We start from the raw sequence: 24,025 nt of genomic DNA on the forward strand, positions 1-24,025 counted from the left end.
TGGTACAAACATGTCCAACATTTAGCACTTTTTGTCCTTGATGCGATAGTGACTGTCCTCAACATCAAGGCAGTATTTGACCTCATGTGGCTTCAAGGATCCTTTGTAAAACTTAAGTCAATGGGAATCAGAGGGAAAACTCCCCAATGGCTGCAGTCACACCTAGCACAAAGAAAGATAGCATGGTTGTTGGAGGCCAATCATCTCAGCTCCAGGACATTGTCTCAGGAATTCCTCAAGGCAGTGTCCCAGGTCCAAACATCTTCAGTTGCTTCATCAGTGACCTCCCCAGTCTGAAGGGGAGATGCTCAACAATGATTACAGTATTCCGTTCTATTCACAATTCCTCAGATAATGAAGTAGTCCGTGCCCACATGCAGCAAGATCTGGAAAACATTCAGGCTTGGACTACAAGTGGCAAGTAACATTCGTGCCACACATGAACCAGGCAATGATTATCTCCAACATGATACAGTCTAACTACTTCCCCTGGTCATTCAACAGCACTGCCATCATCAAATCCCCATCATTAGCATTGACCAGAAATTTAACTGGACTAGACAAATACCATGACTACAAAAGCAAGCCAGAGGTTGAAGTATTCTGCGGCAAGTGACTCACTTCCTGACTTGCAAAAGCCTTTTCACCACCTAAAAGGCACGAGTCAGGGGTGTGATGAAATGCTCTCCACTTGCCTGATGAGTGCCACTCTAATAACACTAATCATCCAGGACAAAGCAGCTCATTTGATTGGCACCCCATCCATCATCTCAATATTCACTCCCTCTACCACCAGCTCATTGTAGCTAATATGTACAATTTACAAGATACACTGCAGTAACCCACCAAGGTTTAACAGCATCTCCCAAACCTGCAACCTCTACAGCCTAGAAAGAAAAGGGCTACAGATGCATGTAAGTACCACCACCTGAAAGTTCCCCTCCAAGTCACACACCATTCTGACTTTGAAACGTATCACCGTTCCTTCATTGTCACTATCTCAAAAATCATGAAGCTCCCTACACAACAGTACTGTGGGAGTACCTTCACCACACAGATTGCAGCAGTTCAAGGAGTCAGCTCACCACTGCCTTCAAGGGAAATTGGGGATAGGAAATAAATTCCCAGCAACACTCGCATCCCATGGGCAAATTTAAAAAAATTGATGGGCCACACTTTTTGCCAGATTAAAATCGCCTAGGTTGGAAGGACAATTTTAGTAATGGGTAAATGAAAAAATTGGCTTTGCCTACATTTTCATCACTCTTTCATCTCCATTCCAAAAAGCCAGTATGTCAAAGAAATAGGTCTACACCTAGGTTTAGCAAAATCCTATAACTTGGATGAGCCCAGTGTCCATCACTTGTAGATATCAATCAGCATCTTACTTTGCTCAGGTTAATGCACAAAGATCTGTGGCTTGCATTTAAAACAATCTACAGTATCCAGATGAATAAATTCCATTCCACTTCACTAAAATGATCCAAAATTAGAGTTGTATTGTTGTGGCATTTCTTTTTATTCATTCATGGGGTGTGGGTGTTGCTGGCTAGGCCAGCATTTATTGCCCATCCCCAATCATCCTCAAGAAGGTGGTGGTGAGCTGCCTTCTTGAACCACTGCAGTCCATGTGGTGTAGGTACACCCACAGTGCTATTAGGGAGTTCCAGGATTTTGACCCAGTGACAGTGAAGGAACGGTGATATATTTCCAAGTCAAGATGCCAAGTGGCTTGGAGGGGAACTTCCAGGTGGTAATATTCCCATGCATCTGCTGCCCTTGTCCTTCTAGATGGTAGCAGTCATGGGTTTGGAAGGTGCTGTCTAAGGAGCCTTGGTGAGTTTCTGCAGTGCATCTTATAGACGGTACACAATACTGCCACTGTGCATCGATGGTGGAGGGAATGAATGTTTGTGGATGGCGTGCCAATCAAGTGTGCTACTTTGCCCTGGATGGTGTCGAGCTTCTTGAGTGTTGTTGGAGCTGCACTCATCCAAGCAATTGGAGAGCATTCCATCACACTCCTAACTTGTGCCTTGTAGGTGGTGGACAGGCCTTGCGGAGTCAGGTGGTGAGTTACTCACCACAGGATTCTTTGCCTCTGACCTGTTCTTGTAGCCACAGTATTTAAATGGCTAGTCCAGTTCAGTTTCTGATCAATGGTAGCCCTCAGGATGTTGATAGTGGGGAATTCAGCGATGGTAATGCCATTGACTGTGAAGTGGCAATGGCTAGATTTTCTCTTTTTGGAGATGGTCGTTGCCTAGCACTTGTGTGGTGCTAATGTTACTTGTCAGCCCAAGCCTGGATATTGTTTAGACATTGTTTCAAAATATGCCCTGTGCAAATGAGAAAATAAAACTATTTTCCTGTGTCCTTTGCGCCTGGGCATCAAGCAGGAAAAAAAACATGTCCATAGTGTGCTACACCTGCAATGAATGAAGCCTGTCTTTATTTCCAGATTCAGATCATTTACATAAGTTAAATACCACTCTCAGCAGGGCCCATTGTGTGGAACTGGGGAGGAATGCCCAGTGCTGCTGTTAACCTCTTCCACTTGCAGCAACTGGAGTGAACAGCTGAAATTTACAGCAGAAAGAGGGGTCATTTAACCCACCGCTCTAACAGGACAGACACAATCATTAACAAATCCTATTGCTTTACTTCAACCGCACAACTCTATCTTCAACTTCAAATTGTTATGTACTCCTCCCTAAAAGATGAAAAATGCCCTATCTCAACCTTAAGGCAAACACTGCGAGGATTTGTTGGGGATTTCAAAGAAATCAGATTGGCTAGCAGCTCCTAAGGGCGGGACTTCCTCCCCAGTGAGGGCATAAGTCCCACGCGGCCATTGTTTAGCCTGCTCACAGCACGGTATGGCTGTGGACTGGCATGGAGCTGGTCAGCTCCGTGCCAATGTTGCTTCCAGGGGTGCGGGCGAGCCAACCACCCACTGCATAATATTCAGCCAAAGGTGTCCAGGAGCGAAAGGGAAGGAAAGAAAGGAGGGGTGGCAGTGGTAGCACTGATTAAAGAGAATATTAGAGTGCTGGAAATGGAGGATGCTCTAGAGGAGTTAAGGGCAGAACCTACATGGTTACAGCTAAGAAATAATAGATGTGCCTTTACACTACTAGGTGTATTTCATAGGCCAGCAATTAGCAGGGAAGATATGGAGGAATACATTTGCAAGGAAATTACAGAAAGATGCAAAATCTATGTAGCATAACAGGGTACTTTAATTACCCTAAACTGGGATAATAATAGTGTAAAGGACGTAGAGGAGAAAGAGTTTGAGTGTTCAGGAGAATTTTCTACATCAGTTAGTTTCTAGTCCAATGAGAAAGGAGGCATTGCTGGATCTGGTTCTGTGGAATGAGATGGGTCAAGTGAAGCAAATGTCAGTAGGGAAAAATTCAACGGGACAGTGGTCATAGTATCGTAAGATATAGCTTCGCTATAGAAAAAGGCAAAGAGCAATCCAAAATTAAAAATTAATTGAGGGAGGACCAATTTCGGTGACATGAGAATGGATGTGGCCAGGATAAAAGTATAAAAGGAGGAGTGGGGCCAGTCAGGGGTCCAAAAGGGGGTATGGTTGCAAGTACTTTGCATAGGTCTTTACCAAGGAAGATGATGTGGACAAAGTCATAATGAAAGAGGTAACTGAGGCACTCAGGTGAGCTAAAAATTGATAAAAAATACATATCAGAAAGACTGGATGTCCTTGAAGTTGATAAATTAAAAGGACCAGATCAGATGCAACCAAAGATACTAAGGGAAGTAAGGGTGGAAACTGCGAAGGAACTGACCATAATCTTCCAATCATCCTTAGCTACAGGGTGGTGCCAGAGGACTGGAGAATTGCAAATGTTACACCTTTGTTCGAAACAGTGTGTTGGGTTAAGCCCAGCAACTACAGGTCAGTCAATTAAACCTCAGGGGTGGAAAAGCTTTTAGAAACAATAATCCAATGCAAAATTAACAACCACCTGGGCAAATGTGGATAAATTATGAAAAGTCAGTACAGATTAATTAAAGGCAATCATGTTTAACTAATTTGCTTGAGTTTTTTTGATGGGACAACCAAGAGGGTTGATGAGGGTAATGCAGTTGATGTCATGTACATGACTTCCAAAAAGCCCAAAGTGCCACATGACAGGCTTGTCAGCAAAGTTAAAGCCCATGGAATAAAAGGAACAGTGACATCATGCATACTAAATTGGCTGAGTGATAAAAACAGTAGTGGTGAACAGCTGTTCTTCAGACTGGAGGAAGGAGATTTCCAGCCATGGGTGTTAGGACCACTGTTTTTCTTGATCTATATTAATGACTAAGATGCACAGGCACAATTTCAAAATTTGCTAATGACAAACCTACAAGCATTGTGGACTATGATGAAGATAGTGAGAGTCAAGAGGGCATAGACAGACTGGTGGAATCAGCAGACAGGTGGCAGAAGAAATTTAATAAAGAGAAATGCGAAGTGATACATTTTGATAAGAAGGATTACAAAATAAAGGATACAATTCCAAAGGGGGCATGGGGCAGAGGGACTTGGGGGCATATGTGCACAAATCATTAAAGGTGGCATGACAGGTTGAGAAAGTGGTTAATAATATTTGGGATCCTGGACTTTATAAATAGAGGCATAGAGAGTACAAAAGGAAGTTATGGAGAACCTTTATCAAACAGTGGTTCTGCCTCAACTTGGAGTATTGCGTCCAATTCTAGGCACCGTACTTTAAGAAGCGTGTGAAGGCATTAGAGAGGGTGCAGAAAAGATTTACGTCAGTGGTTCTAGGGTGAGGGAATTCAGTTTCATGGATAGATTGGACAAGTTGAGGCTGCAATCCTTAGAGAAGGCTGAGAGGAGATTTGACTCAGGCATTTACAGCACAGAAGAAGGAGGCCATTCAGCCCATCATGTCCGCACTGGTCAAATATCTGACAGCACTAATCCCATTTTCCAGCGCTTGTCCCATAGCCCTAAAGGCTATGGTAACGCAAGTGAATATCTAAATACTTCTTAAATGCTACGAGTGTTTCTGATTCAACCATGCGTTTAGGCAGTGAGTTCCAGATTCCCATCGCCCTCTGGGTGAAAAATTTCTCAACTCCCCTCTTAGCCTCTACCTCTTACCTTAAATCTATGTCCCCTGGTTATTGACCCCTCTACGAATGGAAAAAGTGCTTTCCTATCCACCCTATCTATGCCCCTCAATCTTATACACCTCTATCAGGTCCCCTCTCAACCTTCGCTGCTCCAAGGAAAACAATCCCAGTCTATCCAATCTTTCCTCATAGCTCAGACCCTCCAGCCCAGAGAGCATCCTGGTAAATCTCCTCTGCACCCTCTCCAGTGCAAATCACATCCTTCCTATATTGTGGTGACCAGAAATGTACGCAGTACTCCACACTTCATTCGAATAGAAAAAAATTCACGGCTATGGGCAAAACGTGGGGAGTGGGACTAGCCGAGTTGCTCTTGTAGAGAGGTGACAAGGACACGGCAGGCTGAACGGTCTCTCTCTGTGCTGCCACCATTCTAAGATAGCAGAAAACTCTTAGCATTCATTTAATGGGACTAATAATCCAATTCAGATTTAAAGATTTATAGAAGGTAAGCTATGGAAGAGCCACACTAGATTATGCAATTAGTGGAGAACCAATGCCAGGAGCTTGCTGATTCGTTGCTGAAAAAAATATTCTACAATAAAAAAAAACTGACAAGCACTTGAAACAATTTCAAGAACAGCAAGAACTGAAAATTGATGTGTGTGGGGAAAAGACAGGACCTGACAGTATCCTGGTGAGATGCCTTTATAGGGCAGGATTGTATGGTAGCAGGCTACTCTCACAAGTGAAATATCACCAGTCCTAAAATTGCTCGAGCCCATTTTGTTCCAGTTCTCCTCATTCCCAATGTGTGCTTATTCTTGCAATGTATGCATTATGCAACATTTTCCAAAGTACTTTTGAACCATTTTTTGTAAACTTTAATATAGCAAACAAATTAAGTTTTCAAATAATCCTCTCAAGTCAGCAACTATTTTGTATGACTGATCACAAAAAATACCTTTCACAAATTTGAAAACTGCTTTTTTTAAAAAAAAAGCAGCTCTTTTATTTATGCTATTTTATATACTTTGAAACAACGGTAGTGCCATACCAAATTTTTTTTGCAGATATTTATGGAACATATTTCTGAAGTAACTTAAATTTTGGGCTAAATATATGATCCAAATTACCTGTAATGCAAAAAAAAACTGTTTTTAGTAAGAAGTTTATATTCTAAGTTACCATAAATTGCAATGCAAGATACATGAATCACAAAAACTAACGTTTGTAATTATAGTTTACATAATCAAAAGCAGTGCTCAGGTTTAAAAGTATCTAAAGTCACTTACCACATACTGTTTAGGGCCACTAACCTTACTTCATAAATTCAAATTCAAAGGTTACAACAATTATAGACACCTGGAGGGTATTTCAAGAGGATTCTGAACTAATTAGTTCCTTAAGTGTCTAGTTTAAAATACCCCTTGAAGGATAAATCAAAAAATGGAAATTAGAGTACTGAATCTGTACAAAATACACACTCCTGATAGTGAGCTCCCCTATACAACTTCATCTGGATTACATTACATCAGTTATAGTTTGACTGACTGATTAGCTTAGCCACTTGTTCCTCTTTTAATAAGAAAGATACAAAGAAGTATGTAAACTAGCCAAATGTTTTTTTCAACCATGTGGAGTCCAAGGGGGAAAAATTCAATGAGGCTAGATATTGCACTTGGGGATCATAATGCATGATGACCCTACACCCAGTCCTATTGAGGCAGGCAGCACACAAACTTCATTCCGCTTGCTCAACTAAATGATTTCAACGTGCAACCAGCAAGGGACCAGGTGCTTGTGTGGCTGGCATGACACACAGCTAGTCTGAACCCCTTAAAGGGCCACTGCACTCATTCAACAGAAGCTGCTTCAACGTCTCTGGAAGTCATGGCTGGAAGGTAAAGCAGAGCAAATGGTACAACAAGCCAGAAAGGGGCTCTCAGGTTTCCTGATATGGCACTGGAAGTTTTAGTGATAAAGATGAAATGGAGGCGATATGCCAGGGGGCCTTCAACAAACATCCTGAGAAGAGAATGAGAGCAGATAGCCATAAAAGGTCAATTGCTGGAATCTTGCCCCAAGTACCTGACTGCAGTGCTGGCAAAAGCTCAATGATCTCACAAGAACGATTAAGGTCACTGAATGCATCTTCAAACAACATCACCTACCACCAGGCAACCAACCTTTTAGGCTGCTTAAGTTCCATAGCCCCCTCCCTCACCTATCAGCAATCAGGGCTAATGCCCAACATTCAGAGACTCCACTTCAATCTCACACCAATGCTGTCAGTCTCACATCCACCTCTCATTTCTTCACATACCTCCAGTTAATTATCTATGGCAGGCACATTAGCCAAATACATTGCAACACACTTAACATTTTTCCCACTTTTTTTCAGCACAAAGATGGCAACAGAGAACTGTAAAGGCACAGCACTTCTGTACCTCCTATGCCCTCTGGAGGAAACGGTGATCTGCCTCAGGCCATTGCATTCGGCGGCGTCGAGAACATTCAGGATAACATGTTCCTGCCTTTGCCCCTTCTCAAATCCAACCTCATCCTAATCCTGCTATCTGAAATGAAATTCAAGCTGCAGATGGTGTGACTGTGGACCTCTTGTTTTCCACCCTGCCCTCCTTCCCTCATCCCAGCACCCTCTTCTGCATTTATTCTTTCAGATACCAAAGAACTACTGCCTGGCAGCCAGTGGTGCCTCATCTTGAAGGCTGAGAGTTACACCAGAACCCAGAGCTGCTCAAAGTCATTCTAAAAGGCTGTCTGATTTAGAAGCATAGTCACTTGACCTACACTTGCAGCCAAATCTCTCAGGTACTAACACTGCATGCACCTTAGGGGAAAGTACAGAGTCAGATTCAGCATGTGGTAATTCACTAGGCACAAGTGACTGGCAAACAGGTCAGAGGGAAAGGATAATTTGTGTGCCAGCTCACTGGAACAAGAGATTAGAGATGACTCAGTTAAGGACTTCAATTGGGTGGCATAAAGGGAACAATGATGGATACGAGATGCTTGGTGTATTGGTAGGCCTGCCACAAAGCCTCTTCTCGAGGTCAAGAAACATGGAGGTCTCTGGCTCCAATTAGGCACAGGGCTTCATGGAGGGCTTGGGACCCATCCTTTCCAGTGTGAAAAGGGTGGCCAACACCATGACAGCACTTATCTTATTCCAAACCGAGTTCCAATCGTTCACCACCCAGGTCCACAGAAACCTACATTGGCACCCGGATTCTCAATGATTCATTTAAAATAATCAAATTTGTGCTTTAATTTCTCCAAGATCTTGCCTTTCTCCATCTCTGTAAGCTACTTCAGCCCTAAAACCTCTCCCTCTCGCCACAAACCTCAATTTCCTGACTCCTATTTTTTATGCAGTCTTCACCCAATATTGGCAGCTGATGCACAGCCACCTAGGTCCCATGCTTTAACATTACTTTTGTACCTTCCTCTTCTTGATTAAAAACCTCCTGAATACCACTCCATTGAGTAAGTATTTGTCCATCTCTCCTGTTTCTTATTTTTCTTCACAGTTCGGTGAACTGCCTGGGGACATTTTAAAAGTATTGTATAAAAAAGTTGATTGAGTTTACTTGGCTACTTAAACACATCTATGTGAATTCTCCACTTTCTGTGAAAGGTTGATGAAATAACAATATACAGCTTTCATAGCAAAATCAATGTTCCTCTGTTTCTTGATAGACAAACACGAGACGAGAGAGGGTGAGAAGAGAAATAGAGACGGAGAGGGAAATCCCTTGAAAATGCAAGATATTAGAGTATATGGCTCAAGTTCTACACTAATGGGGAAAACTTGCCCTTTGACGTGGGAGCAGAAGAGATCCACACATCTACTTTAGCTAAGTCCTTACTGGAATGTGAATGAGATAGTGTGACATCTGGACCTTCTGGTGTCACAAGCAGCTGCCTTCTCACAGCAACACGCACTGTTTGACACTGTACATAACAATCCACTAAAGAAATATATATTTTTTTTAGAAATTCCACTCAAGCAACACAGGCAAAGTACAACTTGCTAAAAACTGCCTTTTCAAATTTATTTTCCCCTAAGGAAAGCTGTACGTGTTTCTGCCCATCTGTGTCTTACAGCTACGATCAGTTAACACATCTTTAAAAAGTAGCTCCTCTCTTTAATTTACCTTTCAGCACTTTTACCTTTGTGGAACACTTAACATGCAAATTATGATGTTAAGCATAAACTTACATCGATACTAATCCTCACCTGTGACTCACTTCTCTGAATTTACACTTTATTTTATCAGTAAAATATTCCAAATAAACCCACAAGTTGGCTTGCTTTGCCTCCCACACCTGTTCAAAGCTTTGAGTAGAAGAGTACTTCAATGCTGAGCCTGAACCCAATAGGTTGCTAAAAGCATAAATAAAATCAATTTTCAACATCTGTGTAGCTAGAATTACTTACCAGTAAATAAATCAGTAATATTGAACTATTTGGCTCACTTAAGAGCAAGAACAACACTTCCATACAATGTTACAACATGGCACAGGCGGCATTGAGAGTGAATGATCTATCCATTTTCAAACCAGAAATATGCATATGCTGGAGTCAGTTTTTTTATTGTGGAGTCAAAGTTAGTGTTGAAGAAAAGCATTAGGATTTTGCAAGTTAACCATACAGAGAATCAACAAGGTTATAGCACAGAAGACCATTCATCCCAAACTCATTAGCTCAACGAGAGCTTCTGGAGAAGTTAGGTCGAAGGAAACTCCACTCTGCAAGCGTTTCGTAGCCATGCCTATGTTTTCCCTAACATTAGCAAATAGAAGAAAACATAGCTGCTGGAGGTGTAGTGAAACAAAATTATATTTCATTCAAGAAAACAGTGTGGAGTTAATGAGTTGAGAATGTTTAGATTCTTACCATTCACATTAAGTATTAAGTGCCATCATAAAGTTTGAAGTTTTTGTACCATGTCCACTTAAATGGACTCCCACATAATATTTAACATTTGCTAAAAAAAATCTATATCATATTAGTGTGATTAATATCAAATAGCATCAATTTTTGCAACTTAAAAAAACATTTGTTTTACCTTTGCCACTTCCTTGACATGGTTTGGCTGAATAGTAGAACTTTTTGATTCAACAGCTTTAGTCCGAGCCTCCACAGCCAAACGATGAAGGAACAAGAGACAGTTTAAATGTACCTATAATTCAAATAAAAAAATAGATTGACCATCTATTCTGACAAAAAACGCAACAGACTAGGGGGAGGAAGAGGAAGAAATTTTTGTGCGCAACCAAGCAATACCAGTGGCTTTGAATTGACATTTAAATGTCTTGCTAAGTCATTTCAGAGGGCAGTTAGTCAATTTTTAGGGATGGGGCAGTATTATGTAAAGAAAATCACTTAAAACTTTCCCTCCCTTTCAACACACCATCCCTTCTTGGCTCGTCTGAATTCAATTTACATAGCAGTAATTTTATACCGCAGGGCGATTGGAGATTTTACTTTAATCTCAGTGTGTGGAAGATTATACAGGTTTTCTCTACACTATATATAGATATAACTAAAAAACATAATGCACAGCAGATATTTCAAAATTAGATCAATTCATTGTACACAGTAGGTTATATAAAAACCAGATATCCTTGGAAGTTGATTTGAAAAACTATGAAAGCATTGTTTTTGATTTCTGGTGGTCTTTTTTTAAGAAACATATTCAAAAGATTCAAAAACAGCCCTTTAGTACTGCACTATACCAACCCAGATTAGCGGAATTATAATGCGCAAGTTCTGCTTATTACAGTTCAAAAAACCTGGAGTGATTGCTGTTCCTATTATGGTATAATACAGTTGCCTATTGTGCTTTAGTAGGCTAAAACTTATTTTTAAAATTACAACAAATACAAACATAGTTGTTACAAGAACTTCTCTGCGCTTCGAGGAAATTAAAACACTGGAAGACTAACTATTCCAAGCCTCCCTTTAACTTTATCAACAGAACATTCCTGTTGTTTATATTATCTTTAAATACACTATTTTTTAAAAAATACTAAAAATGGACATTTTGAATCATTATTGAACCAACTGATTGTTGGTTATGACTCACTTTCATACAATGGTTTGGATTTGTAAACTAACTGAATATGTCTGCGACCACTAGTTATAATTATGTGTATGTGACCACAAAACTATTTATAAATTCTAGTTACATTTTTAACAGTCCAAGTGAAGTCTGATGTTCAGGACAATTCCTTCAATTACTGTATTCCTATTCACACATCACATAATGGGATGATATCAACTCTACTCAATGAGAAACACTGCACACAAACTACAGAATTAGGATGAGGGACTATCTTGACAGAATCACCAAAATGCACTAGTTTCAATGTTTAAAATATATGTGAAAAGAACAAATAGGAAAAGGAACTAGCTTCCAAAGAATAAATACTTTATTTGTCCAATAACAAAGGATGTGCGATTCTACTTGCATGCTTTTACAAAAGGTCTAGATAGGTGGATTATTAGTGCAATCTGTTTTAGTGCACAGGGACCATCCAGTATGATGTAAAGCTCACCACGAACATATTGCAACTGATTTTGCTTCTAGAATCTAACCAATGTCCTCAATAAATTAATTAATTAAATGGTATCAAAATTACATCTAAACAAGACAACAAATAAACTTCTCACATTTTAAAGGTGCAGAAAATCAAGATGACAGCCTATGGCATTCACAAAGCTTTCAATATGCACAACATATACTGTTCACAAGTCTGATTCAGAATATTTTCTATTTAGAAAGGCTACACGCATTGTCCAATATCTAAAAAATCAGAAACATATACAATGATACAGAATTGGAAGAGGTGATTCGGCCCATCGAATCGGCGCTGGCTCTTTCAAAAAGTGATCTAGTTAATTACATTCTATATATCCCTACATTTTCTCCTACTTCAAGTACAGTATTTATCCAATTTCTGGTTGAAAATTTCTATTGAATCTGTAACCACCCCAATCAGGCACTGCATTCCTGCATTCGAAATCCTAACCACCAGTTGATTAAAAAAGATTTTCCTTGCATTGCCTGATTCTTTGCCCCAATTATCTTAAATGTGCACCTGCTGGTTATTAACCTTACATTCATTGGGAAGCTACCCTTACTCTAAATCCTTCAAAACTACCTAACGAATTTACTCTTAGTCTTCCCTACTCTAAAGAGAATAACCCCAGTGTCTCCAGTCTATCCACAGATGCATCTAGTGTGTGGGTGAACAATTAGCATATTTTCCACTTTTGTGTACTAGTTTGCTTTTCATTTTCAGCCTACATCGCTGGCTAGCAGCAATGTGAAAAAGAGAGCCAAGTGTGCAAGTTTCTCCCTGTCAGTGCACAGCCTCTCAATCGGCAAATCCTCAGCTTTGCATCCTCATGGTGACACACAGAAGTGGGTTGCACATTGTCTCTGAGGCACTTGAAGGAGGCTTAGCCCCTAAACATGCCAGTGGGCCTGCACACTGCTTGTGGGCATGCCCTGGCACACATGAACCAAACTCCCAGCTATGGGCAAATAGCCTTGTGGATACCTTGGGAATCAATCCTGAGAAATAAAAATGGATTACAGCCCAAAGGCAGACTAATGTCTAAATATGTCATCTTTCCAGCAACATCTCCTAGACTTTCTTCTATTGTCATGCTTTCACTTCTCTATCAGATATTCTGCCCTCCCAATTCCCTACCCCAACCCTTTAGTGCTCGTCAAAGTTCCTGTTTTCTTGCCGTTGTCCCGGGTTTGACCCCTATTAAACAAGTCTACAGTTTCCCTGTGCCTCTTTGAGCTGGTCAGAGGGTGCAAATTGAGGCACTCGGCACTGGCTCAAGGAGCAACACCCCAATTGCCTCAATCCACTCTTTTCGATCTTCAGGCTCACTGCGCCTGCTAAGGGCTAATCTTGCCAATCTTCTTTCTAGCCAACTCAACCCTCCCACTGCTGACCCTGTGGAATGCGCCAGATCAGTTCTCACCACCCCTCTACGCATCTCCCTCCAGAATGTTGTTCATTTGTGAACAAAGCCCGAGTCACCCATTAAGTTATTGTGAATTATTGCATCAACATCATGGCCTTAACAGAAACCTGGCTGTGGGGTGACAACACCTTCTCTCTGAAGCCTCCCTGCCTGGCTACATTGCCCGCTACTTGCCCCATCAAGACCATCGTAGTGGCAGTGTGACACTTAGCACCAGGTCACACTTTGGCTTCACCCCTCCTCCTTTGGTACACTCCCCCCTTTTGAGCATCTCACCTTTTTCCATTCCACTTAACTCTTTCAAAATTCATTCTCTACTGCCCTCCCAAGTGTGATAAAAATGTTATTACTGAAATATCTCCACTGCTTTCCTTCCTCAGCCTCTACACCAAACAATTCAACCTCAGTGATTTCAGCCTCCATCTCAACTCTCTCCTCTGAATTCACTGCCCTCTTATACTCCCTAAATCTTTCCCTTCATGTAAACTCCCAACACATTCACGACCATCTCCTTTACCTTATCATCTCACGTGGTCTTGGTAGTCCAATTGTCTCAACCACAGATAAGGCCATCTCTGATCAGTTTCATGTATCACTCATGACCTTCTGGGAGCGAAGACAGCCGGACCCGAGAGTGACGCCTCTACTCGGGCAGCGGATAAATAGAGGTCAAGGCTCGGGGCCTTCACTCACCTTCCGGGAGCGGAAACAGCCAGACAGAGGGACACCCCCGGACTGGCACAATCCAAAGTCCAGGACTACGTGCTGAGGGACGCACTAAAGCTTGGGGCAGCTGCCGCAAAGGCGCAATGGGGAAGGGTCGCTGTCTAAGACCTTTCTGCCACAGCGCACCGAGAGACTGGGAACTGTTTAGAGCCCCTCGGGCTGTACAGCTCAAAATGAAAGGCTGTAAATGATTGTAATATTGTTTGTACTGATGCACCTGGTGATACATTTTGTAAAAGTTTAACCTGGATTGTACCCTTGTAATGGTGTTTTTGAAATGGTTTGGAATGTGATTGAAGATATTTTATGAATAAAGTATATTTTTGCAAAAAAAAAACCCCCACTCGGGGAGCAGGCCGAGTTTGAAAAAAAAAAATCCAGGAGTGACATCACAGGAAAATTGTAAGCTCATTGGTTGGTAAGAAGATGCTGTTAGGGGGTGTGTTTAAAAAGCTTAAAACTAGAAAAACGTATCATTTATAAAGTAGTAACTACTTGGATTTCAGGAAGGAACACTAGCAATAGGGAAGTAAAGTTAAATCAAGTCAAAGCGAAATAGAGTAATAAAGTAAACCAAAGTAAGATAAAGTTAACATAAGTGTAGTAAAGTTATTAGCAATTTATTCTACTCATTCTACTTACTCTAAGTGTAATAAATAGCTTAGAGTTATGGGATGGCAGGTCAGCTCGGCCAAGTGGAGTGTACATTGTGCGGTACGTGTGAAGTTGTGGGCGCACCATGTGTTCCTGACAAGCACATGTGTAGGAAGTGTCACCAGCTGCACAAGCCTGAGTTCTGGGTTTCAGAACTTGAGCGGTGGCTGGAGACACTGTTGTGCATCTGCGAGGCACAGGGCTATGTGGATAGCACGCTTAGGGAGGTGGTCACACCACAGGTCAGAAACGTACAGCCAGAGAGAGAATGGGTGACTGCCAGGCAGTCTAAGAGAACCAGGCAGGTAGTGCAGGAGCACCCTGGTCTATCCTGCTTGCTAATCGGTTTTCCATTTTGGATGCTGATGAGGGCGATGGTTCCTCAGAGAACTGCAGCCAGAGCCAAGCCTGTGGCACCACAGGCGGCTCAGCTGTATTGGGGGGAGGGGGAGGTTGGAAGAAGAATGGAAGGGCGATATAGGTAGGGGATTCCATAGTCAGGGAATCGGACAGGCATTTCTGCGGCAGTAAACGTGACTCCAGGGTGGTATGTTGCCTCCCTGGTACCAGGGTCAAGGATGTCACAGAGCGGCTACTAGACATCCTTCGGTGGGGAAGGGGATCAGCCAGAAGTCGTGGTCCACATTAGTGCCAATGACATAGGTAGGAAGAGGGAGGAGGTCCTGAAAGCAGATTTCAGGGAGTTAGGAAGATAAAAAGCAGGACCTCAAGAGCAGTAATCTCAGGATTACTCCCAGTAGTACATGTTAGTGAGCATAGGAATAGGAGGATTGATCGATTAAATACATGGCTGCAGAACTGGTGTAGGAGGGAAGACATCAAATTTCTGAGGCATTGGGACCGGTTCTGGGGCAGGTGGGACCAGTACAACCTGGACAGGTTACATCTTAGCAGGACTGGGACCGATATATTTGCAGGGAGATTTGCTAGTGCTGTTGGGGTGGGTTTAAATTAGTTTGTCGAGGGGTTGGGAACCTGAGGTGTGGCCGAAATTGGAGGAAAGTAAAGTTGGTAACAGGAAGTAGTAGTGAAAATAGAAGGCAAGAGAAACAAAGCAGAGCATTGAGTATGCTTCGAATGCAGAATGATGTCAAAAAGACAAAGTTAGGGGCACTCTCTGAATGCGGACAGCATTCGCAATAAGGTAGATGCCCTAAAGGCACAAATAGGGGTAAATGGGTATGATATAATTGTAATTACAGAAACATGGCTGCATGGTGACCAAGACTGGGAACTGAATAATCAAAAATATTCAACATTTAGGAAGGACAGACAAGAAGGGAAAGGAGGTGGAGTTGCGCTGATAATATGGGATGCGATCAATGCATTAGTAAGGAAGGATCTCAGATCGGAAGAACAATGTGTGGAATCCATTTGGGTGGAGCTAAGAAACAGCAAAGCGCAGCAGACACTGGTTGGAGTTGCTTATAGACCACCAAACAGTAGTGGTAATGTGGGGCATGGTTATTAATAAGATGATGGGAGAAGCAGGTAGAATGGACAATACAGTAATCATGGGTGACTTCAATCTGCATATAGACTGGGTAAACCAACTGAGCACTAATGCTGTGGAAGGTGAGTTTCTGGAGTGTGCTAGGGATGGTTTTCTAGAGCAGAGTGTTGAGTAGCCAACTAGAGAACAGGCTATTTTAGATCTAGTATTATGTAATGAAAAAGAGCTAATTAATAATCTTGTTGTAAAAGAACCTTTAGGGATGAGTGACCACAATATGATAGGATTTTACATTATGTTTGAAAGTGAGGTAGTTCACTGTGAAGCAAGGGTGTTAAAGTTGAATAATAAAGGAAATTGTGAAGACATGAGGGACAAATTGGCTGAGGTGGATTGGGAAAGTATATTAAAAAGAATGCATAGACAATGGATAGTTTTCAAAGAACCACTACATAGCTTTCAGCACCTGTACATTCCTTCAAGATGCAAAAACCCAAAAAAGTCAGTCAACTGTGGGTGACAAAGGAAGTTAAGGATTGTATAAGATTAAAAGAAAAAGCTTATAAAGTTGCCAGAAGTAGTAGTAAACCTGAGGATTGGTAGGTTTTTAAGAATACAGCAAGAAACTGGTAAAGAAACGGAGAATAGGATATGAATGCAATCTAGCAAAAACATAAAAACTTCTATAGGTAAAAGCTTCTATAGGTATATAAAAAGGAAGCGCTTGGCTAAGGCAAATGTGGGTCCATTACAGGCAGAGTCAGGATAAATTCATAATGGGGAATAGAGAAATGGCAGAGAAGCTAAATGATTACTTTGTGTCCATTTTCACTGAGGAAGATACAGGAAATCTCCCAGATTTAGAGATCCAAGAGACTAGGGGGAGCGCAGAGTTGAAGGAAATTTGTATAAGAAGGTTGTATTGGAGAAATTAACGGGATTAAGAGTTGATAAGTCCCCGGCACCTGATATTCTGCATCCCAGCATTGAGAGAGGTTGCTATAGAGATAGTGGATGCATTGGTGATCATTTTCTAAAATTCTATAGATTCTGGAATAGTTCCTGAAGATTGGAAGATAAGAAACGTCACCCCACTATTTAAAAAGCGAGGGAGAGAGAAAACAGGTTACTACAGGCCTGTTAGCTTTACATTAGCAGGGAAAATGCTAGAATCTATTATAAAAGGATGTTCCTATGACCCACACCCCCTTTCCACACCCCGACCGACCCTACCTCCTTCCCTATCTGTACCTGGAATAAACTATCCTCAATTCATTTACAACTGCACTTTCAAAGTCCCAACTTAGTCACTACATGTATGCAGCTGCTGATTTGCTCAAACACACTCACCTCCACCTTTGATGTCCTAACCCCCAATAAAAACATTATTCTCTCACATCTTCTCCCAGTACTGCCCTCATTTCAGCTCCCTTTAGTCCAAGGGACACACACTTGAAATGATATGGTGGGCAATAGGTTTAGCTGTCCATTGCCAGATCCAGCTGGGCCACTTAAAACACTATCTGGTCCTGTTCTCGTCTGCTAAAAGTGCTCACTATCCAGGATCATCCTGGGATGCAAAGATAATTCCCAGCTTTCTTTCTCAAATGCTAATTGTCTTAAAACCCCTCTAACTTGACCCTCCATCCTCACGTGTGAGGAGCCCATGGACTTCTTTGTCATTAAGAGCAAGACTATTAAATCAGCTGCCTGTTGCACCCCTCCCTTCCACTAGCCCAAATTTCCTCTAATTCTCCCCCCTGTCCTAGCCCTGAACTCTCATATTTTTCTAGTTTCTCTCCTATCTTCTTCACGCACTCCTCAGAACTCATCTTGTCCATGAGGCCCACCTCCTGTTCTCTCGATCCTATTCCCACTAAACTGATCATCCAACTTCCCCTCCTGGCTCCCATGTTAGCTGATATCATAAATGGTTCCTTTTCATCAGGTGTTGTCTTTCTCCCCTTTAAATGTGCCTTCATCAGCCCCTCCTCAAATTAAAACACCCTTTACCTCACTGTCTTTGCAAACTATCGACCCATCTCCAAATTCCCTTTCCTCTCCAAAGTTTTTGAATGTTACGTTGCCTTCCAAGTCCATTCCCATCTTTCCCCGAAAACTACATTTGAATCCCTCCAATCTGATTTCTGCCCGTCACAGTACCTAAACAGCTTTTATCAAAGTCACAAATGACATCCTACATGACTGTGACAAAGGTAAACTTTCCTTACTCATCCTTCTTGACTTGCCTGCAGTATTTGACACAAGTGGCTACACCTCTTGCCTGGTTCCATTCTTATCCATCATTTCTATTCCTGCTCCCATACTGTTACCTCCGGTGTTCCCCCAAAATCTATTCTTGGTCCCCTATTTCTCATATCACTGCTGCCCCTCAACGACATCCAAAAGCACAGCATTAGTTTTCACAGTACATTGACGACACTTCTCTCAGCTCCTCCACTGTGTGTACTGGGAGAGCAGAAATTTCCTTCTATTAAATATTGGACCAAAGCCATTATTTACAGTCCCCACTTCAAACTCCATTCTACTTCTTGCAAGTGTCTGAGATTAAGCCAGTCTGTTCTCAGCCTTGGTGTCATATCGTTAAGATCACTTATTTCCACCTCCATATCACCTAACTTTGACCATCTCAGATCATCTGCTGCTAAAACCCCTCATCCATGCGTTTGTCACCTCTAAACTATTCCAACGGACTCCTGGCTGGTCTTCACACTCTACTCTCCACAAACTTGAGGTTATCCAAAACTCTGTAGTCCATGTCTTAACCTATGTGCAGTAAGTCCCATTCCCCTATTCCTGTGCACGCTGACCCACATTGGCTCCCGGTCAAGTAGTCTTGCTTTTAAAATTCTCATCCTTGTTTTCAAATCCCTCCACGGCCTTGCCCCTCCCTATCTCCTCGAACCCCAAAATCTTCAGTTATCTTCACTCATCTAATTCTGGCACCTAATGAATCCGCAATTATAATTGCTCCACCATTGGTAGCCATGCCTTCAGTTGCCTAGGCCCCGAACTCTGCAATTCCTTCCCTACACCTCTCCACCTCGCTTTCTTCCTTTAAGGAATTCCGAACATCTCCTTAAATGGCGCAGTATCATAATTTGTTCGACAATGTTACTGTGAAGTGCCTTGGGATATTTCATTATGTAAAAAGTGTTATATAAATTCAAGTTATTGTTTTAAATGCTCATCTCTTTGACCAAAGTTTGCCCAACCCACTCCTCGCTTTCCTGCCCATTACCCGAGTCCCCGAGGTGCTTGGCCAAGCTGCTAATGTGATCCAGTCAGCAACTATGTAAGGAGGTAATGGTGGGTCCCAAAACCCCTCAACAGGAACACTCCCCCACCCCCCAAAAACACAGCCCCTTGTGCTTAGGCGGCACTCAAAGCCTTATTTCAACACCATTTTTAGTTTGACAGGACATAGCTAGGATGGTGACGGTGGCGTCTGGGACATTATTTATAAGGTATGGTTCCGTGAGTATGACAGGTTGTTGCTCGGCCAGAATGTACTCTGGATGGGGGGTTTCAATGTCTCAGTAGCACCACTACTGACCGAGCTGGCCAAGCCCTAAAGGGTATAGCTACTAGACTGAGTCTGCAGCAAGTGGTGAGGGAACCAAGAGGGGAAAAAACAGAGTTGACCTAATCTTCACCAAAGTTCCTGCCTCAGATGCATCTGTCCGTGACAGTATTAGTAGGAGTGCCACCAGACAGTCCTTGTGGAGATGAAGTCACATCTTCACCTCCCTCCATTGTGTTGTGTGGCACTACCACCATGCTACATGGGATAGATTTCAAACAGATCTAGCAACTCAAGACTGGGCATCCATGAGGTGCTGTGGGCCATCAGCAGCAGCAGAATTGTACTCTGTAACCTAATGGCCTAACATTTCCCTCACTCTACCATTACCACCATGCCATGGGATCAACCCTGGTTCAATGAAGAGTGCAGGAGGGCATGTCAGGAGCAGCGCCAGCCATATCTAAAAATGAGATGTCAACCTGGTGAAACTACAACACAAGACTATTTGCGTGACAAACAGAATAGGCAGCAAACAATAGACAGCTAAGCGATTCCACAGCCAATGGATCAAATCTAAGCCCTGCAGTCCTACCATATCCAGTCGTGAATGGTGGTGGACAATTAAACAACTCACTGGAGGAGGCGGCTCCACAAATATCCCCATCCTCAGTGATGGGGGAGCCCAGCACATCAGTGCAAAAGGGCATGTCAGGCTGAAGCATTTGCAACAATCTTCAGCCAGAAGTGCTGAGTGGATGATCCACCTCGGCCTCCTCCTTAGGTCCCCAGCGTCACAGATACCAGTCTTCAGCCAGTTCGATTAACTGCACATGATAACAAGAAACAGCTGATAGCACTGGATACTGCAAAGGCTATGGGCCCCGACAATATTCTGGCAATAGCACTGAAGACTTGTGCTCTAGAACTTGCTGCAACCCTAGCCAAGCTATTCCAGTACAGCTGCCATACTGGCATCTATCCTTTGTGCTAAGTATGACTCCAACCAGTGGAGAGTTTCCCCCCTGATTCCCAATGACTCCAGTTTTGCTAGGACTCCTTGATGCCACACTCGGTCAAATGCTGTCTTGAGGTCAAGGGCAGTCACTCTTACCTCACCTTGGGAGTTCAGCTCTTTTGTCCATGTTTGAACCAAGGCTGAAATGAGGTCGAGCTGAGTGGCCCTGGCAGAACCCAAACTGGGCATTAGTGAGCAGGTTATTGCTAAGCAAGTACCGCTTGATAGCACTGCTGATGTCCCCTTACATTACTTTACTAATTATAGAGCATAGGCTGATGGGGCAGTAATTGGCTGGGTTGGATTTGTCCTGCTTTTTGTGTACAAGATGTACCTGAGCAATTTTCCACATAATCAGGTAGATGCCAGTGTTGTAACTGTACTAGCTAGGGGCGCGACAAGGTCTGGAGCACAAGTCTTCAGTGCTATTGTCAGAATGTTGTCAGGGCCTATAGCCTTTGCACCATCCAGTGCCTTCAGCCACTTCTTGGTATCACATGGAGTTAATTGAATTGGCTGAAGACTGGCATCTGTGATGCTGGGGACATCCAGAGGAGGCCGAGATGGATCATCCACTTGGCACTTCTGACTGAAGATTGTAGCAAATGCTTCAGTCTTATCTTTTGCACTGATATGCTGGGCTTCTCCATCATTAAGGATGGGGATACTGTGGAGCCTCCTCCTCCAATGAGTTAATTGTCCACCTTCATTCATGACTGGATGTGGCAGGACTGCAGAGCTTAGATCTGATCCGTTGGTTGTGGGATCACTTGCTGCTTATGCTGTTTGGCACACAAGTAGTCTTGTGTTATAGCTTCACCAGGTTGACACCTCATTCTTAGGTGCCCCTGGTGTTGCTCCTGGCATGCCCTCCTGCACTCTTTATTGAACCAGGGTTGATCCCCCAGCTTGATGGTAATGGTAGAGTGGGGGATATGCCAGGCCATGAGGTTACAGATTGTGTTCGAGTACAATTCTGCTGCTGCTGATGGCCCACAGCACTTCATGGATGCCCAGTCTCGAGTTGCTAGGTCTGTTCAAAGACTATCCCATGTAGCATAGTGGTAGTGCCACACAACACGATGGGGGGTATCCTCAATGTGAAGGCGGGACTTTGTTTCTACAACGACTGTGCGGTGGTCACTCCTACCGATACTACCATGGACAGATGCATCTGCAGCAGGCAGGTTGGTGAGGATGAGGTCAAGTTTGCTTTTCCCTCTGGTTGGTTCCCTCACCACCTGCCACAGACCCGATCTAGCAGTAATGTCATTCAGGACTCGACCAGCTTGGGCCGTAGTGGTGCTACCTAGCCACTCTTGGTGATGGACATTGAAGTCCCCCACATTCTGCACCCTTGCTATCCTTCAAGTGGTGTTCAACATGAAGGAGTATTGATTCATCAGCTGAGGGAGGGCAGTATGTGGTAAACAGGAGATTTCCTAGCCCATGTTTCACCTGACGCCATGAGATATCATGGGGTCCGGAGTAGAGGTTGAGGACTCCAAGGGCAACTCCCTCCCGACTATATACCGCAGTGCCGCCAACTCTGCTGGGCCTGCCCTGCCAGTGGGACAGGACATACCCAGGGACAGTGATGTTGGTGTCTGGGGCATTATCTGTATGGTATGATTCTGTGAGGATTACTATGTCAGGCTATTGCTTGACTAGTCTAAGAGATCTCTCCCAATTTCGGCAGATGGTGTTTAGTAAGGAGGACTTTGCAGGGTCAACAGGGCTGAGGTTGCAGTTGTCATTTCCGGTGCCTAGGTCAATGCCGGGTGGTCCGTCTGGTTTCATTCCTTTTTTGTGATTTTGTTACAACGGAGTGGCTTGCTAGGCCATTTCAGAGGGCATTTAAGAGTCAACCACATTGCTGTGGGTTTGGAGTCGCATATAGGCCAGGAAGATTTCCTTCCCTAAAGGACATTGGTGAACCAGATGCATTTTTACAACAATTGAAATTGGTTCCATGATCATCATCATTAGATTTTTAATTCCAGATTTTTATTGAATTCAAATTCCACCATCTGTCGTGGTGGGGTTCCAACCTGGGTCCCCAGAGCATTACCCTGGGTCTCTAGATTACTAGCCCAGCAACAATGCTACTATGCCATTGCCTCCCCAATCACTGCAGGAGTTCTTCAGGGTAGTGTCCTTGGCCCAACCATCATCATCTGCTTCATCAATGACCTTCCTTCCATAATGCCAAGGCACAAGTCAGGAGTGTGAGGGAAAACTCTCCACTTGCCTGGATGTGTGCAGCTCCCACAACATCAAGAAACTTCACATCATCTAGGACAGAGCAGCCCAATTGATTGATACACCATCCACAAACATTCACTCCCTTCACCATTGACGCACAGTAGCAACAGTGTGTACCATCTACAAGATGCACTGCAGGAACGCACCAAGCCTCCTTAGACAGCACCTTCCAAACCCACGACCACTACCATCTAGAAGGACAAGGGCAGCGGATAGATGGGAACATCACCACCTGGAATTTCCCCTCCAAGGCACTCACCATCCTGACTTGGAAACATATCGCCAAAAGTTCTAGGACTTCCTCCCTAACAGCACTGTGGGTGTACCTAAACCACGTGGACTGCAGCGGTTCAAGGCAGCAGCGCACCACCACCACCTTTTCCAGGGCAATTAGGGATGGGCACTAAATGCTGGCCCAGCCAGTGAAGCTCCCATCCCCTGAATGAATAAGAAATATGCCATACCGTGGCGCCCTGAAAGGAGACGTTTGCTGGGGTGATTCGGGGGTTGGGCAAAGGAAACCCTTGTTGGGCTATCAGAAACAGGTCGCCAAAGACAGTGAGCAGGAACTGCCCCCACCGAGAGGTTTGGAGGAGGCGGTTACTCCCAGACACTATGCTGTTGGCTCAGGTCACTGGGGTAGAGTTTTGAGAAGGGAGGAATCATGGGCCCGTCGGGTTAAAACACGGTTCTGGGTCCGGGCCCAGGCCCAGTGCTGACACTGGGAGAGGAGAGGTTTAGGATAGGCGGGCTCACCATGATGTGGATATCCTTGCTGAGCCGCAGATGCGGTTTGTGTTTTTTCAGCACCGACTGGAGGCTCCTCCGCGGCACCGCGCGCTTCACCATCGCTAACGGCTCCGAACCTCCGCGCGCCTTCAAATCTCGGCGGTCGCCGCCAAAACAACCAACCGCCAGTCACTACCAGATCAAGCCCCGCCCCCTCCGCTCGGCCCTGCTCCGCCCACTGCCCTGCGCTGAACCTGGTCCCGCCCCGGCCCCTCGACCCCGCCTCTCAGCTCAGTCCGCAGCCAGCGCTTGTCTTTAAACTCTCCTGGTGGACGTTGTGATTTGGCCTCTTTGTGTTGGCTCGAAGGCAAGATTCTAATCTTTCTTCTCCTCCTCTTGACAAAATTGTTTCAAAGTGCTCTGTACTGTAATTTTAATTAAACAAGTCGTTATTGCAAC

The 24,025-nt window shown here is 43.6% G+C and overlaps 1 protein-coding gene across 2 annotated transcripts in view; it reads right to left on the reverse strand.

Annotated features, from left to right (window-relative positions):
* The window catches only part of cenpw (centromere protein W), a 64,092-nt gene extending 40,312 nt beyond the window's left edge, over nucleotides 1-23,780 (reverse strand). For both annotated transcript variants that reach the window (XM_078541295.1, XM_078541296.1), the window contains exons 1-2: nucleotides 23,594-23,780; nucleotides 10,215-10,328 (exon numbers count right to left, since the gene is read on the reverse strand). In XM_078541295.1, coding sequence (XP_078397421.1) covers nucleotides 10,215-10,328; nucleotides 23,594-23,686 — 207 coding nt within the window. In that variant the 5' untranslated portion in view covers nucleotides 23,687-23,780. The remainder of the gene's footprint in view (nucleotides 1-10,214; nucleotides 10,329-23,593) is intronic.
* Between the last annotated feature and the right edge of the window lie 245 nt (nucleotides 23,781-24,025).

Source organism: Cetorhinus maximus, chromosome 5 (genome assembly GCF_964194155.1).
Source record: "Cetorhinus maximus chromosome 5, sCetMax3.hap1.1, whole genome shotgun sequence".
Classification (NCBI taxonomy): domain Eukaryota; kingdom Metazoa; phylum Chordata; class Chondrichthyes; order Lamniformes; family Cetorhinidae; genus Cetorhinus; species Cetorhinus maximus.